Consider the following 17391-nt stretch of genomic DNA (forward strand, 5'->3'; position numbering starts at 1 on the left):
CTGGGAGGACAATGGCAGGAGCCATGTGGAGGCTGTGGAAGGTGGAAGGAGCTGGATGGAGGGAGAAGAGAAGGATCCAGGAGCAGAACCAACCTTAGCGCCCCCCTGTGGCCTGAGCCCCAGTTAGTTCACACGTGGGGGCCTGGGGTCTGAACTGTCCCCGTTAGCCTGTGAGCCAGGCTGCTTCTGCTCCCTCAGAGCCTGGATGAGGTGCTGGGAGGCCCCCGGAGGAGGGGAAAGGCAGGGGGGCGTGTGATGGTCAGACGTGCTCAGGACGTGCAGGCATTGTGCTCAGCCTCACAGTCCCTGCCTGTCCCCCAACCCCTTTAGGACTCTCACGTGCCTAGTTCCTTCTCCCCAGTCCCCAGGCCAGGGCGCGGCTTAGTGGCTTCGGCCCGTTGAGCCAGTTCCCATAGACAGTGAGTGGGGCTTCATGAGGACCAGAAACCCTCCCCCAGCTACTGGGCAGCCCCAGCCCAGAGCCTCCTCTCCCTGCCCCCGTAGGTGGGCCACTCGCCCTCACCCAGCTGTTCTGTCCTCACTACCATCCATGGTGGCCCCATAACCACAGGACACATCCCACTCCCCGGCCCCGAGGGGCTGCTCTGCCTCCATCTCCCCTCCCTGGGAGTGTGGGCCGTCACCTAGGCAGCCCAGAAAGGAAACAGATGTAGGGCAAGTCCAGAAATGAGGACAGTGGCAGGAGGAGGGTTGTGGGACTGTTGGAGCCACCCAAGCACCAGGCACCCCTAACAGAAGTCACCGACACCCCTTTCGGGCTGGGGGAGACACCGGGTGTGCCTGGGGTGGGAGACAAAACTCACTTCTTGCCCAGCTGCCGGGCGACGTCACAGCGCTGGAAGCCCTCGAGGTGGTAGAGGCGGCGAGCCAGCCGCCGAGCAGCTTCGCTGACCCCCTGGCACCCGTTGGCCAGCGCATCTGTGCTGCCAGGCTCCAGCCCCTCCGAGCTGCTCAGCTCTGAGTCCGAGTCGGACAGGCCATCCTTGAGGCTGGGGTCACTGCAGAGGGCGGTGGGGAGAAGAGGAGGGCTCAGAGGCCCTGCGTCAGGGGCCCTGGGGAGGCCTAGAAGGTGTCCCCAGGCCTCTGAACAGCCCCACAGGGGCCAGAGTAGGGCGAGCTCCCCTGCACCAGGAGGGATCAGGTCAGACTCCTGGGAGAGCCCCCCGGTGATATTAGAGCTCCACAAACCACAGCATAGCTCCCTGGCCCCCCTGGGCAGACAGGCCTGGAAGGGCAGAATGGAGCCACAGGACTGGGGTGGGAAGTCGGGGTGCAGAGGAAGGGCACGATGACCTTGGTGAGGGCTGTTCACTCTGGGCACTGAGTTGCCCTCACTTGCTTTACCCCCTCTAGGTCTGTTTCCCCATCTGCTCCCAGTCTGGACCCTGCCTCACCTGGCCGAGTTCAGCAGCTTGTCCGTGTCTTCCTCCTCTTCCTCCTCCTCATCCCCGCCTGGGCCCTGGAGTCCATCTTCATGGAAGCCATTGGGCACGGCCGTGAGAGACAGGCAGCTCAGGACATTCTCTGAGCGGCTGCTGGAGATGGAACGCCGCAGGGGGCTGCCCAGCTCCCCCTCGCCGCCGGCTGCTCCCATGTCCCCTGCGGGCCCCATGTCCCCAAGGCCCACAGAACTCCCTGGCTCAGGGCTGTCACGGGCCCGCTGCTGGATGAGGGGCGTAAGGGGAGCCTCAAAGCTGACACAGCTGTCGCTCTCGTCCGTGAGGCTCAGCACGTCTAGGGAGTCGAGGCTGCTGTACTGGGTGCCCCGTAGCAGTTCCGACTCCACAATCTTCTCAAACGTGGCACTGAAGCCGTCCCGGACATCTGGCTCTCCAGGGCCACCCAGCCTGCAGGATGCAAGGACAGGTCAGCATCCTGCCAGGGTGCCCCATTACAGGTGCCGGGACTACACCCATCTGTGCCTGGGAGCTCCCTGCAGGTGGGGAGTGGGCATGGATTGTGCCCTGCTTATTTTCTCAGCTGATACTGCCAGATGCTGGCTGGTTACTGGGGTAGAGCAGTGAAAAGGACAGGCACGGCCCACCCCCCAGTGCCCAACCCATGCCTGGCCCATCGCAGGCATCGGTAAATGACTGTGAGTCCTCGTCCTCCAGCCTGGCCCACAGGGCTGCTCCCCTATCACAGCGAGAGTCACAGTGGTTCATAATGTTGCTGTCCTGCTAGCCTGGAAGGTTAACTTGGTTGACCACATTCCAGCTCTCGGGCTTTACTTAATGCCACCTCCTCAGAGAGGCTGAGGGAGGCGGGCCCACACCACTGACTACGCCAGCCCCCCTCCCATTATCTCCATCCTCAGGGTAGCTCTTAATGCCCTCCCAGCCTCTATCAGGATGTAGTATTCTGGCTGCTCCTCTGTTTACCATCTGTGCCCCAGCCCCACCCAACTCTCTACACATAAGGCCAGAAGCAGCAAGCACACAGTAGGCACTCAGCAAACCTTGCTGCATGATACACTGGGTGAGTGAGCAGATGCATGTAGCCCATGGCCCACCACCTGCCCAAACCCTCGCCGGGCCTGTGCGGCCCCAGAGGAAGCCTTCGTGCTGGCCGCTCCCTCTGCCCAGACTGCTCCTCCCTCGGGCCAAAGCCTCCTTCCTCCTTCCTTTCTCAACCAGGTCTGCCCTGACCACCCATTTATAACTGGGACCTGCCCCAAACACCCTTCATTTTTCCCCCAAAGCACTTACTTCCTTCTAACATACTTTAATACAATAAAGTGGTGCTGTAACTCCAATGAGTAAGACTGAAGTAAGATTCCAGATGGCTCTTGGGTCAGGGGTAGCTGACAGGGATTAACCCACAAAGCCTACTCTCTTGAGGTCAGTTGCAACTCCAGATCCTCAACTCCAGAAAGTGGAGGGTTGGACCAGATGACCTTCCACATCAAGACATTTTGGAACAAACTCTACTGTCCAGCCTGGGATGGAGGGAGTATGGCCCTCCAGCCCCTCCCAGAAATAGCCCGTGATAGCTTGGGGGACTGATGATGGGCCTGAAGGCCTTTGGAATCTCATGGCTCTATTTTCCCCAAATAACCAGAAGCTGAACAAAATTGAGACATGACATTCCCATTTCATGGATGAGAAAAACAAGAACCAGATAGGCTAGTGGCTAGTCCCAGGCCAATAGCATGGAGCAGCCAAGTGTGGTGAGCCCCTGTTCTGAGACACCGACTTACCCTGATTGAAGGTCCTCGGTGTCTGGACAAAAGCTCCGAGAGGCATCTTCGCCTTCTGCTAGCCCACCCGCCCTCCAGGGCCTGGACCCCGTAGAATCATCAAGAATGTTCGAGTCTGGCCCCAGGACTAGACCATTGGTGAGGGAGAGGCCAAGGCTGAGGCCATGGAGGGCCATGTCCGGGCCCTTTGTGGGCTCCTCAGCGTCCACCAGGGTGCCCCTCATCTCACGTCCTGGGCTGTTGTGGCTACTATTCAGGTCCTCGCTGGCTGTCATTCCATTCTGGACTGGGGGCTCCTCCGCAGGCTCCAGGCTGGGGTCCCGGGTGGCACCATCTTCCCCAGGCAGTACAGATGGGAGCTTATCCTCATCCATGGCAGGCACTGCTCTACCCTGAGCTGGCTGCTCCTGGGACTCCGTTAGATCTGCCAGCAGATGGAGATGAAGGGCTGGGTCAGACAAGGCAGGTGTTGGGGGTCTAAAGCCCAGCAGAACCAGCACCAGGCAGCCTGCTTGGGGGCAGAAGGATGGCCGAGATGACCTTCTCAGGATCTCCTGACTAGTGTCTGGGTCCAGGCTGTGGTGTCTTCAATGCCCTGTTCAAACCAGCCCCACTCTCCTCTCCCCAACCCCCTACCAGTCTATGTGCCCCAGTCCTTCCTTCCCTGTTGTGCCCTCAGAATTCACCAAAGCCCCTTGAGGAAGACGGGTTGAGGGAGTTCAGGACTCCTCCTCCAAGCCCCCTTCCTCTCCCGCTAGTGAGTGTTGGAGACAAAACCACAGGCTGACAGCAACCAGCCTCCTTGCCTCTTTGCATGTTCTCTCACCCTGGCTCTGGGAGCCAGACAACACTGACTCTGTGGTGAATGGAAGGAGCCGGGAAGGGGGCTGCCTTTAGAGGGGGAGTTAGGAGAGGAGGCAAGGAAGTCGACAGAAGTGCATCTCTATCACAACAGAAGCCACCTCAGAAGCCAAAGTGAGCCATCCAGGCCCAGCGTGAGGCGCTGTCCAGGGTGCTGGGCAGGTGCAGGGCCACCCCAGAGCCTCCCTGAGAGTGTAGCTGCCTTTGCTGCCCAGTGCCCAAAGCTCTGGATGTGGGAAGAATGGGGGTGCCTGGGGTTCCCCTCCACACGTGGGCCTTCAGAGTTCACCAGCCATGAGGAGGAACTCGTGAGGAGGCTGCAAGAGGAAAGCCCTGCTCTGCCCAACTCACTGTGACCTCTCGCGGGTCCAGGCCTGGACTCCTCACTGCCCCACCCAGGCCAGACCCACTCCCCTCTGCCCTGCTCTGGGCCTGTTTCTCCTCTTTAAAATGAGGAGACCCGTTTTACCTGCTATTTCCACTGCCCCCTTCAAAAATGGATCAGAACCAGCCCACATTTCCCAGAGGCTTCCTGCCCAGATGTGATGGGCTGTGTTTTGACTCTCCCCTCATCCCTCTCTGGCCCAGCCCCACTCAGTCTAGGCTACTTTTTCCACCATCCCATCCCCCCCCCCCATGATCTCTGCCACCAGGGACACAGAGCACCCTCTCCAAACAACTTCCTGCCTCTTCTTCAGGCCTCGGCGTCCCCCAGCACTCCCTGCTCCCTGGAGAAGGGGCTCGGGGGGCTCAGGAGAGGCTGGGGGAGGAGAGGGGCTGGCCAGCCTCCTGGCTGCAGCAGAGCAAGCTGCAGGTACAGCCACAGAGATTTAAGTGAGACCCATGCCGCCTGAGCTTGTCTGGTCATAAGTGTCACCTGAGGGACTTAAATGACATATGATGAGGCCCTCCCCCCAGACCTCCTGAACCAGAATCTACAGGGAACTGGTAGAGTGGGAGGAACTTCCCACGTAGAGAACATGAGGCTGGAGAGGAAAGTGAGCTACTTCTCTGGGGGCTTCTGGGCCCTTGGGGGATCTCTGACACCACAGGACCACTGAAGAGTCATTTCGCCCTGGCGGTGTGGCTAAGATGGCGGGGCGTCATCCGGTACACAGAACGGTTTCCGGTTCAATTCCTGGTCAGGGCACATGCCCAGGTTACGGGCTTGACCCTCAGTAAGGGGTGTGCAGGAGGCAGGCAATCGGTGTTTCACTCTCACATCCATGTTTCTCTCTCTCTCCCTCTCCCTCTCTCTCTTTAACATAAATAAATAAATAAATAAATAAATAAATAAATAAATAAACAAATAAATAAGTAATGTTTTTTAAGATTCACTTAACCTTGGTTGTCAAACATGAAGTGAAAGAGAAGGGGGCATGATAGGGGTTTGGGGCCCCAGCCCACCCACCCCCCTGAGTGCTAGCCCCCTAGAGTTTTGAAGATTGTGTGAGAATAGATTTTACTTTTTTAAAAAACTATCAGATTTTTTTTTAAGTCTGAAGCACCAGGTTCTAGAATATCTGGACCCCGGGGACCCCAAAGGGCTGGGCCCTGAGCGAGGGATTCTTTCTGGTTTGCCCTAAATCCCTGCTGCTTCAGTTGCTGTTTCACTCTGTTCCCATGGGTTGTGTGCTCAGAAGAGGGAGAGAACAGGTCATCTCCTCAGCTAGACTCCCGGGGGTGGGGGAGCACTGAGAAAGGACAGAGGAGGGAGAGTGGGGCCTCTGGCCTGCTGCCTGAGTACTAGTCCTCTGGCCTGCTTTCCAGCCCAGGGGCCTGGATGAGCACTGGATCTGGGGCACAGGGCTTCACCCCATCCCATCGGGGTGCCTCAAGCTCCCACACCCACGCATGGAGGCTGAGTCTGGCAGGGCGGGGTGCCTTCGCTTTGGTCAGGGCTCGCCCTGAGCTCCCAGGGAAGCCCGAGATCTGAAAGCAAGGACCTCTTGGGAGGCCCCCCAACTTCCAGCAGCTGCCTCAGGCTGGTTCTAATCTTACCTGCCCTGCCATGTCCTCCTGCAGCTGGGAGCAGGATGGAGGTTCTGCCAACACCGGGCACTGGGCCGATCCTCAGCTTCTGGGGGTGAGCAGACAAGGGGCAGCATTGAGCTCCATTCTGGGCGGGGGGCCCAGAGTCCCTGCCTGGGCTGAGGGCCGACTGAGCCCAGAAATAACGGAGCCAGGCCCTCCCCCTCTTAATGAACCCAAGGGAGGGGCACAGACAGGGGAGCTTCAGGGCAGAGGTGTGACACAACGCCCCAAGTCCTCACGCTGAACAATATGTACCCTGGGACTCGTCATTCCTTCTGGGGGACCCATCCGCAGAATGGGGGCATCGCCTCTGCTCTCCTTCCCCAGGGCCCGGGGGAGAACTTAAGGTCATGAATGCGGGGAGAGCTGAGATCCAAGGAAGAACAAACACACCACAGAGGTCAGGGAGAAAGGCCGCTATGGTCCACCACACAGTGAGGGGCTGCTTCTAGAACTCAAGACTAGCCTCGCCACCCCCCCCCCCCCCCGCAACCAAAAAAAAGAGTGGTCTCCCTCTGCACCTGGCTGGGCTGGAGGTACAGGATGAGCCCCAGTTCCCAGGCCCCCTGTCAGACACTCCCAAAGGATCAAGGGCTCAAGTTTTCAATCAGAAGTTTACCTAAAGCAGTGACCCTGCCCAACTGCAGCCCTGCTGGAAGAGGGGGAGAGGCGGGCACAGCTATGCCATAGGTCACACATCCCAAGGAGAATGCCTGCAAATGCTAGGCTGGCAGTAGCTAGACCCCTGCATCTTCTCAGCCTGAAACAAGCCCTGCTCTAAGCAGGGGCTCCCGCTAACAACTGCCTTTGGGATGACCTTGGGCTCAACAGCCTCTTTTTTCAGCACCAACCAAGATGGGACCCACGATGACAGTGGAACTCTGGCTGGGCCAGGCCTAAATGTCAAGCCAGACACTTTCTGGGTCTCAGCTGCTCCTGAGACAACCCTGCCCCCTGCCCCTTCTCCCTATGGAAGCTAGAGTGAGTTGTGAAAACAAATTATATCACATCGCTCCCTCACTCACAACAGCTCCCTCTGCCCTTCAATTAGAATTCAGTCTCCTCAGCATGGCCTACAAAGGCCCCGCCTGAACTGGTTCACTGCCCTCTCCCATCAGCCACGTGGCCTTCTTTCTGCTCCCTGAGCTCATTCCCACCTCAGGGCCTTTGCACCAGCTGTACCCTTGGCCTAGAATGCTCTTTCCCTAGATCTTTAAATGACTGCCTCTTCTGTCACTCAGGGCTCAACTCCAGCACTGCCTCCTCAGAGAAGCTCTCTGTGACACACACACCCCACCCCACCCCCACCCCGCCGCGCGCTCTCTCGCATGCCTCCACGGAGCAGCATATCTGCGAAGCGTCACTTAGCAGAACAGAAACCTCCTTTCTATCTGTTTCCTTACTTCCTGCCTCACTAGGATGTAAGTTGAGTGAGGGTGGGGACTATGTCACATTCACGGTTATCTCCCCCAGAGCCCAGCACGGTGCCTGACAAACAGTGGGAAGTTTTTAAATATTTAGATGGTAATCATCCCTGTTGTAGGCAGAGGCTGAGAGAGATTGAGTAACATGCTCAGAGTCACAAAGCCAGAAAGTGGCAAGGCCAGGGACTGTGAGGAGCCCATGGAAAGGCTGGAATAGGGGCCAAGCAGGGAGGCCTCCAGGGCCCGACAGGTTCTATAAGACAGAGGGGAGAGTACACGGGTGCAGTGCCTGTGTGCACGTCTGTGAGCAAGCATATAGTGCAGGCATTTGTGGGTGCAGACACACAAACACACATGGAGGACGCTGGGCAGCCACTCAGAAGTCAGTCCCCCTGGTGGTGAGGTTGAGATAAGGATCTGACAGGCCTAGGGGCAGCTAGACCCATGTCGTTGGCCAACTGGGATCAAGCCGTTCTACTTTGGGAGAAGCCAGGGACAGGAAAGGGACAACCCAGTGCTTCAGGCAGGCGCCCACATTGACCACAGCCATACCCAGTGGCATCAGGGGGCTGGGTGGGTTTGGAAGGAGATGGGGGCAGACAGGCCCACTTGGTGGAAATGGGGGTTCAGGAGGCAGAGCTAGGATAAGGAACCCAGGAAAAGCAAAATCTAAGAGCCTATGTGGGATGCTCACGGGTGCTGACAGCCCAGGCAGCGTATGTCAAGGGGACTGGGGTCAGAGAAAATAGTTCTGGAACATCAGTGGAAAGGCAAAGCTGAGACCACAGCTGTCCCAGGGAGCAGGACCAAGAGCCAACAAACTCCAGTTTTGCCTCCAATGTGAGAAGGAAGCTTGGGTGAATGAAACCCCTGATTTCCCGTGTACATCAGAGATGCCTAACAATTTCAAAGTCTTTGACTTGTTTGAGCATCGGATGAAGCTGTGGATCCCACCCCAGACAGACTGGCACATACGTGCATAACATGTTGAGTAATTGTTGAAAGGCTCGCAGACCTCTAAAGCCCATCCATAGGCTGTGGGCATGAACCCCAAGCTGGAAAAATCCCCACGGACCTTCCACCTCTGATACTGAACACTCAGAGAAAGTCCTATGAGTGGGGGAAGCTGAAGCCTTTCACTACCACACCTATTCTATGCCCACTGGGAACCACCCACACATCCCCATTGGTCCCACTGCCCTTCCCCAAAATCCCTACTATACTGACTCCCTAGCTCACCCAGATTTTAGCGCACGGGCTGGGGTCTTCACACACACACAAACACACACGTATGCGCACAGGCAGTTAAATAAGAGGGCTGCCATGCAATTGGTGCTCAGAACAGACCTTAGCCAGCTGTGCCTACACCATTCGTGGGCACTCCAGCGCTCCCCAGGAACCTGCTGGGCCACCGAGGCACGGGCAGCAAGGAGTCGATAGGAAGACACCTCAGGGGGTGTCACTGGATCGCACAGCTAACTGTGCTCTCCCGCCTCCCAACCCCAGCCTCTGCCAGCCAAGGAGTCTGGAAGTCAGGGCCTTCCTGTCACCCCGGAGCTCTAGGCACCCTCCCTAGACCAAGATCAACCTGGGCACATACCTCCTCAGCGTCTCAATTGCCCAGGGCAGGGAGGTGCCCAGGATACAGAGGGATGTCTACCCAGGAGCCCCAGGAACTTTCCTGCCTCCATTTCCCAAAGTGACCCCAATCCCTCCTAACCCACTTGGTCTTCCCAGCTTGGACCACCTGGTGCAGCAACAAGTGCCTCAGCCTGGAACAGCGCGGTCAGAAAGGCCTGGCTTCAAACCCCAGCTCTGCTACCCACAAGCTGTGTCCCCTCGGGAAGAGGTGCCCGCCTCTCGGAGCCTCGCATCCTCCCCTGTAAAATGGGGAGTGCTAACGGCATCTGCCTTGCCGGCTGCGGTGAGGACAAAGGAGATGGCGTGGGTGCGATGCTCAGCTCAGCGCTGGCCACAAGTGCTCAGGGAACGGCAGCAGCTATTGCTCCCAGAATCCGGTCTCAGGGGAACGGGCTGGCTGCCCACACTGGGCATGGAATGCACAGGAGAGCAACATGGGCAGCACAGGACACTCAATGGGCCCCAGCAGACCCTTGTTCTGGGCAGCGTGCCAGAGAAGGTTCTAAGGCGGGGACTTCAGAGGCCCAGCCTGAGGGTGGAGGCAGGAGAAGGTCCTGGGGGAACCAGAAGGATGGACCAGAGAGAACACCCTACCTTTTCCTGAGGCAACTGAGGACCCTACAGCCCTGGCCCCCACTGCCGCTGCCGCCCCAGGCCAGGCACCCTCCCAGCTTTCCATCTCAAAGTCACAGGTGTGGCCGGGCCTCCCTTAAAAGGCATCCATCCCCTTTAGGTGGTGCCAATCTCGGGTTGTTAAGGAGCCCAGCACCACCCTGCTTTCCTCCTCTCGTTTTGGCTCCTGCGGAACCAGCTTGCCTTGGGTTGTAGGGATCTGGAAGGCCTCCTCTTTTTCCTGGTCAGGCAGCGGTCCCTGAGCTCTGGATGCACATTAACATCTTATCAGCATGTGCCCTGCAGCCTGCTGGGATTTCCATGGGCCCCTGGGCCCAGTTCCTCAAAGGTCATCCCTTGACATCTTTTCACTTGCTTCTTTTCCCACCCCCAAGCCACTTTGCTTATCATTTGCATACATCTGCATGCTGGTTTGGAGAGCCCTCGACACTGCCGAAATTCACAATGTCTCCTGTCAGATCCCAAATCATGTTTATAACTGGTGACTCTACCCCCAGCTGACTTCTCTATAGGGTAAGCCCTCAATTATCTGGGACCACAAAGGACGGGGCTATTCGGGTGAAGTGACTGGCCACTGCTCTGTCTTCCTGGATCCCAGAAGACACCTGGGACTCACTCTACTTCTTGAACCACATTTGACCCATGAGCCTGTGGGCTGAGAGTTGAACTCCAAGAGCTCTATAATGGACTGACCAAGTGCAAGTCCTCCCAATCAGCCCTGTTCAGCTAAAATACCTGCGGGGGAGCCGGCGGACCCACAAGGTTCAATCTCTGAGCAGCCTCTGCCCAGTCTAATTCAAGAGCCGGAGAGAGGAAATAAGAAATTTCATCCTCCCTTCTTTGCCCAATTTTCACTTACCCGGTTACTGTCTAGATCAGGGGTGGGCAAACTTTTTGACTCGAGGGCCACAATGGGTTCTTAAACTGGACCGGAGGGCCGGAACAAAAGCATGGATGGAGTGTTTGTGTGAACTAATATAAATTCAAAGTAAACATCATTACATAAAAGGGTACGGTCTTTTTTTTTTTTTTAGTTTTATTCATTTCAAATGGGCCGGGTCCGGCCCGCTGGCCGTAGTTTGCCCACGGCTGGTCTAGATCCTCACATTTTCTGTCCAACACCTCCCAAGAAAACCCCTCTCCCTCCCTGCCTCATCCCCTGTGATCTTCATCCTCACCCCTTCCCCAACCTCTTGATTATACAGCTCCACTTAACCCCTCCCTTCATCTTCCCCTATCCTCTCCTATTTTAAGACTTCAGCACAGAGTCTGACAAAGGTCGTGGTCTTCTTGGGGCTGGTTGAGGGCCAGCAGCATGTGGTACAAAGTGAGCAGGTGTGAAAGGTGAGGACTGGGCCATTCCACTATTGCCTCCCTGTCCCCATCTCTGAAACTATCCCTCCTATTCAGCCATAGCCCACTGATGGGAGATCTAGTTGCTGGTAAATGCCTCATCCCTTGATGGACAGTACATGGGGTAGGAGAGAAAGAGTCAGGAATGACACCAACATTTGGGCTCTGAGCTCCTACAGCGGTTCTCAACCTATGGGTCGCGACCATCGGAAAACACATATAGCATATCAGATATTTACATTACGATTCATAACAGTAGCAAAATTACAGTTATGATGTAGTTATGAAAATAATTTTATGGTTGGGGGTCACCACAACATGAGGAACTGTATTAAAGGGTCGCAGCATTAGGAAGGTTGAGAACCACTATCGGACTGAGCTGCCATTCCTGAGATAGGGAGGACTGGATGGGGCAGGTTTGGGAAGAAGACTTGGAGCTCAGTTTTGGACAAGCTAAGTTGGAGGTGTCTAGTAGACATGACTATTGAAATGCTGAGTAGGCTATTGGAGCTCAGAAAAGAGGTCAAAATTTGGGCTATAAATTTGGAACCTGGAAGCACGTAAATGATGCTTAAAGCCAACGGACTAGATGAAATGGGCATGGGAGTGAATGTAGTAGAACAGTAGGCAAGGGCTAAGTCCTGGGGCACTCCAAAACATAAGAAGCCGGGGTGGGGGAGAAGGGGACTGAGAGGAGCAACCCATGACGTCAGAGGAAAACAGGAGAATGGATATCCTGGAGGTCAAGGAATTTTTCAAGGAAGAGGGAGAGATTGAACGTATCAAATGCCATAGATGTGGACTGAGAATGGCCATTAGGTGCAGCAACAGGGAAGTCATTGGTGACCTTGAGAAGAGCAGTCAGTGAAGTCAGGGGAGTGAAAGTCCAATTGGAGTGAAGTCAAGAGAGAGTGGGAGGAGAGGACATGGAGACAATGAGTCTAGACAACCGTTCTGGGGCGTTCTGCTGTACATGGGGAACAGAGAGATGCAGTGGTAGCTGGATGGAAAAGACAAGAAAGCTATCTTTTAAGCTAGGAGAACCGACAGCTGGAGCAATGTCCCCAACTAGGCACAAGGGGGCAGGATCAGAGGGGAGGCCTTAACCAGGAGCAGGAACACTTCCGCCAGAGTGAGGAAGATGCTGGCAGACGGGTGAATGTAGCGCTGGGAGTCTGGGGAAGCTCTGTTCGCTTTTATTTTCTCAGAGAAGTAGGAGGCAGTGTCTGCAGCTGTGAGGGATAGCTGGGGAAGGGGGCTCGGGCTGAGGGTGAATGTGTGAGGCCGTCATCGGGTGTGGGGCGGGGGGACCATGGCAGGACAGTACTGAGGACCCACCTGAAGTTCACAGTTTTGACCTTAAAGTGAGGCCAGTTGAGCAGAGGTTTTTCTCAGCCCCATTCAGCTGCACAAGTCAGATGTGGAGCAGGTTGGCCAGGGTTGGGGTTTTGCCAAGCAAGCATGGAGCAAAATGAGTTGGGGGACCCTTTGAGGGAGGGATTATCCTGACTTACAGTGGCCAGCTCCAAGTGCCTGCCCCCTGCTGGTGCCTGAATGCCCACCATTCATTTGCTGCTGTGAGTTAGGCATGACCGTCCCTCTGCCCTCATCCCAACGTTAGCTTCTAAGAGGGTCGCCACAGGTAACCACCAAGACCTGGGTAAATGGCTTCCCACACACTGTTCCTTCAACCTGGGTACACCTCGGACCTCGCACACTTACAACCACATTCTCTATCGCCCATCCCAAGCCATCACACCTCATCTCTCCCCACCTCTAGTGGGACCCCAGCGCCAGTCCATTCTGCCTCATAAATCTCTCCTTATTCCACCCCACCTGCCATATCCCTACCTGCCACCACATCACCAACTCCATTCCCCCTATGTGCCATACATAGCAGCCCTGAATCCAGAGTCCAGCATGTTATGACCAGTGTCTTTTCCACCATGCTGGCCCGGCCAATCCCACTCCATCCTCCTCAGAGCGCCTTTTCTGGCACTCACATCTGTCCCATCACTGCCCTTTCTTCCTGTCTTGCCCCCTCCCTCCTATCTCCCCTCCTTGTGCCCCTCAATACTTTCTCTGGGCCTCTCCCCCACTCTGACAGCACCTCCCGAGTTGTGGCTCACCCCATCCCCACCCTGGAGGTTGTGAATTCCTTAAGGCCCCATCAGTGTAGCTTAGTCGCCCTTCTCCAGTGTATGGTCTGAAGTAGGAATTCGGTCGGTGTTGCTGGCCAGGTGCATAGTTGACCAGGTGGATGAAGCTTCTGGAGGCAGAGAAGAGGGAGGAATGGGATTGAAATAAAGGAACTCCTTAGCCAAGTGACCTAACTTAGCACCACCTATTATAGGACAAGCTGATGACACGTGTCTCCTGATGGGATGCACTGAGAAGGACACAACATCACCTATGGGGTATTCTTGCAAAAAAAATGTTTAACCTGAATCTACTCATGAGGAAGCAATAACACAAATCCAGAATGTGGAACAGTCTACAAGAGGACTGAGCAGGACTCTTTAAAATTGACAATGTCATACAAAGACTTTTTAAAAAGCAGGGGAATTATTCCAGATTAAATGATAATAAAAAGACATAAGTAAAAGTAATGTGTGATGCTTGATTACAAAAAAAAAATTTTAAACAGCTTTAAAGGATATTACAGGGACAACTACAGAAATCTGAACGTGGATTACATATTAGGTTAAATTGTACCATTAATTTCTTGGGTATGTTAATAGTATGGTCATTACGTAGGAAAATGTCCTTGTCTCAGGAAATTCATGCTGAAGTATTTAGAGATGAAGTGTTATAATGTCTGCAACTTACTTTCAAAAGGTTCAAAGAGAGAGAAAAAATGTGGGCAAAATGTCAACAATTGGTGAATCTAATTCTCAAGGTGAAGGGCCTAGAGGTAGGTGTTCATTGTACGATCAGATTCAACAAGACAAAAAGTTAGGGGGGGCGAGGAAAGGAGCGAAGGGAGACACTCCAAAGAGCGGAGCTCAGGCCTGGCTTGCCGGGGTGGGCGTGGGTAGCGAGGGCAGTCCTTCACTCCGGCAGCCCACACGGCTGGGCCGGAGTCCTGGCCGAGGCTGGGCCGGACGCAAGAGTCATCTGGGACCAGGCAGACACGGCCCTGGAGTGGCTCCCCACCTAATGAGGGTCAAGACCTGAAGGAAGCAGACTTATCTGTGAGCAAACCCACCTGGGGGGACAAGGGCTCTGCAGTAACAGCCAGGTCGCAGGGAGACCAGTAGGGCAGCTCTCAGCCAGGGCAGGGCTAGCAGAAACATGGGCTGTGGCAAGGAATCAGGTCCACCCTTCCCCAGAACACCCCTCAAGGGGCGACAGCCTGAGTGTATCCTTCCATGTGAGAAGCCAGGCTAAATATGGAGCCTCAGACATAAGATGCCACTCAAAACAGATTTCCCTGGAAAAGACCATCTGGCAAAGGATGTCTCGAGCATCGTCTGTCGAGAGAAGTAGAGTCATTCCCCTGCAAGCCGACATCCGGAATGGGGATGTCTTCGTCCCATCTCTCTGAAAGACCCAGCTTAGTGCCTCAGTTTCCCCCAGTCACCCCTTGCCCCAGGTGGAAAGGCACTCAGTCCCGCCTCCCTCCTTCCTTGAGCCTATGAAGAAGAGCATGAGACACAGGTCCAAGCAGCACACAGTTCTGCTCAGGTGCACATCCTGATTCTGCCCCCCTTCACCAGCTGCTGTGTGTGTAAGAGTACGGAGCACCATGGTTGTACTTGCGATCTGGAAACCGAGTGAGGTACGACCCCCAACTCCCTCTCTCATCCTGTGAGAGCAGGAAGTCCTTCTTTCCAGCTAACTTTGCTCCCTCCCTCCAGGAAACACTGCAGGCCAGATCAGCTGGGGACTCGTGCCCCACGGCTGTCACAGCAGGACAAGTTGCGGGAAGAAGCCTCCCTGTGGGGCGCAGGCGGGGCCTGGCTTGGTGGGGTAGGAGTGGGAAGGCACAAGTCACCAAAGCATTGAGGCTCCAGCCCCTGCAGCAGGGAGGTCTTCCAAGGACATTGCAGTCATTCTTCCACCTGCAGCTGGGCCACCACCCACCGACTCACCCCAATGTGGGAACCCTCTGGGCCAGGCCACAACCTGGCGACCTGCCACGATTCCACCAGGACCAAACCGCGCAATAGCCCCATTCAAAAGCCACAGCCTCTCACCATGTGCAGGGGAAAGGGGGGATCTCTCCTCCAGAGATGTGGGGTGGGGAAGAGAGGGCAGCCAGCCCCTTTGACTGATGCTGAGATCACAAGTCACAGAACATGTAGCTCCCCTAGGAGGTAGGGATCCTAGCCACCCAGGGAGGGGGTGGGGGGATAACTCTCTCTGCCCAGGGCCAGGATTTGGCCTTGGGAGGGTCCACATGTCCCTTATCCACTCTCCCTCACGCTGCCTGAGGACCCCTCCCATTCAGCAGCTTTTGTTTCCAGGGTCTGGGAGACAGAGCTGGGGAGTCCACGGAATCCCACCTGCCTCTCCTCTCCTCAGACCCAGGCTACCCACCTGCCCTGGCCAAACCCTGAGCCTTCTCCCTGCTCCCCATTCACCACCCATCGAGCTCAGCCTGGCTTACCCTGAGCCGCCAAAAATCCCAGCCCCACTTCCGTTCTGGCTGGGGCTTCAGCCCCCAGTTCTTCCAGCCCCCCCCCCCAAGTTGGCCCCAAGATGAAAGGGTAAACTGAGGCAGTGTCCCCCTGTGCCTGTGCAGAGACAATATCGCCAGTCCTGACTCAGGCAGCTCCCAGATCCTCCAGGGACAGCAAAGGGCCAGAATACCTCCTCCTGGGGGGGGGGGGGGGGGCAGTGGGAACGGGTGGTCCCCGCATCTAGACTCCCTGCCCCACCCCAGCCCCAGCAGTGGGCTCCTAGGACCCCTCCCTCCCTGCGGCTGCCACAGCCATTATGAGCCTTCCCGGCCTTGCCCACCGCCTGCCACGCCCCCATGCAAGCCCCTGATCGAGCGGCAGAGCTCAGAGCCGGCGAGGCCTGGCCGCCAAGCCAGGCTGTCAAAGTTGGGAAACTGGAAACAGAAATAAATCCTCAAAGCTGCTCCGTGGTAAAGGTGACTGCTGGCAGGCCCAGCACCCAGAAGTCCGGGTCCCTGGCCGCCAAGCTCGCACTGACACCCCGTAGCGCACACATACACACTTAGGTTATACAAAAGGGGGATCAGGAGCCAGCGCCCCGGAGACAATTGGGCCGGCCGGCCCTTACCCCGCTGCAGGCTGGCCTGGGGCTCCCTGGCGGCGCCCCCACCCCCTGGCTCAGACCTGGCCATCCCAGAGCTTCCTCTTTCGGCCCCATCTCCATGACAACCGTATCCTTCGGATGCTTCAGCCACCACTGAATTGATCTGGAAATGCAGCTTTGTTAGCAGACCCTGGCTGGAGGGCGGAGGGCGGCGCCCCACCAACCAGCATGCGCCCCCCCCTTCCCCCCACTCCCTCCCGGTCCCCAGCCCGGCTTCGGCTCCGGGGAGGGGCGGGTCCCGGAGCACACGGCCCTGGGGACCAGGTGGCCCCGCGGCCGCACTCACCGCTCCCGGGTCCAGCCGGTCAGGGCGGCGGGGCCATGCGGGGCTGCGCTGGGCCGGCCGCCCGCTCCTCCCCGCCCGCCGGTGGCCGCCCGCCCGCCTCCGAGCCTTCAGGTGGCGGAGCCGCGCTGTGGAGACGCCGAGCGGGGAAGGGGACTGACGGCAGGAGGAGGGACGGAAGGAGAGGAGAGGGGGCGGGAGGAGCGGGAAGGGCGGGGAAGGGCGGGGCACTGCGGGCGGCGGGCGGCGGGCGCGGAGCGAGAGGCCACCCGGCCGGCGGGCCCGCCACGCCTCCTCGCCCAGGGCCAGCCCCGCCCCGCACCGCCCCGCACCCCTGCCGGCTCTTTAACAAAGTGGGGGAAGGGAGCGCGAGGGGTATCCCACCCCCCGGCCCCGCCCCGGCCCCGCTGGCCCACCCAGCCTCGAACCCGCCCCTCGGCAGGATCCTCGGTCCCAGACCCTGAGCCTCAGGTGAAGGAGCAGCTGGGGTCTGACTTGCCCTCCACACCCCTACCCACCCGAGAGAGCGGACCCTGGCAGGGGAGGAGCGTGGGGTGCAGAGGCAGGCAAGGGGGAGGGTCCCCAAACAGACAGCGCCCTACCTGCCTGCCTACCCACCTACCTACCCACCTACCTGCCTACCTACCTGCCTG

General features: G+C 57.2%; 1 protein-coding gene across 4 annotated transcripts in view; it reads right to left on the reverse strand.

Annotated features, from left to right (window-relative positions):
* PSD2 (pleckstrin and Sec7 domain containing 2) overlaps positions 1-16881 on the reverse strand; it is a 39412-nt gene extending 22531 nt beyond the window's left edge. Inside the window, exons 1-5 of one of the 4 annotated variants that reach the window (XM_070414854.1) lie at positions 16742-16881; positions 6083-6161; positions 3221-3644; positions 1416-1868; positions 825-1019 (exon numbers count right to left, since the gene is read on the reverse strand). In XM_070414854.1, coding sequence (XP_070270955.1) covers positions 825-1019; positions 1416-1868; positions 3221-3594 — 1022 coding nt within the window. In that variant the 5' untranslated portion in view covers positions 3595-3644; positions 6083-6161; positions 16742-16881. Of the gene's footprint in view, positions 1-824; positions 1020-1415; positions 1869-3220; positions 3645-6082; positions 6162-16475; positions 16542-16741 lie in introns of those variants that run through there. The other 3 variants (XM_070414851.1, XM_070414853.1, XM_070414852.1) reach the window with 3 other exon arrangements.
* Positions 16882-17391: the final 510 nt, after the last annotated feature.

This window comes from Myotis yumanensis, unplaced genomic scaffold, assembly GCF_028538775.1.
Source record: "Myotis yumanensis isolate MYYU_CA2020_CCGP unplaced genomic scaffold, mMyoYum1.0.hap1 SCAF_5, whole genome shotgun sequence".
Taxonomy (NCBI): Eukaryota; Metazoa; Chordata; class Mammalia; order Chiroptera; family Vespertilionidae; genus Myotis; species Myotis yumanensis.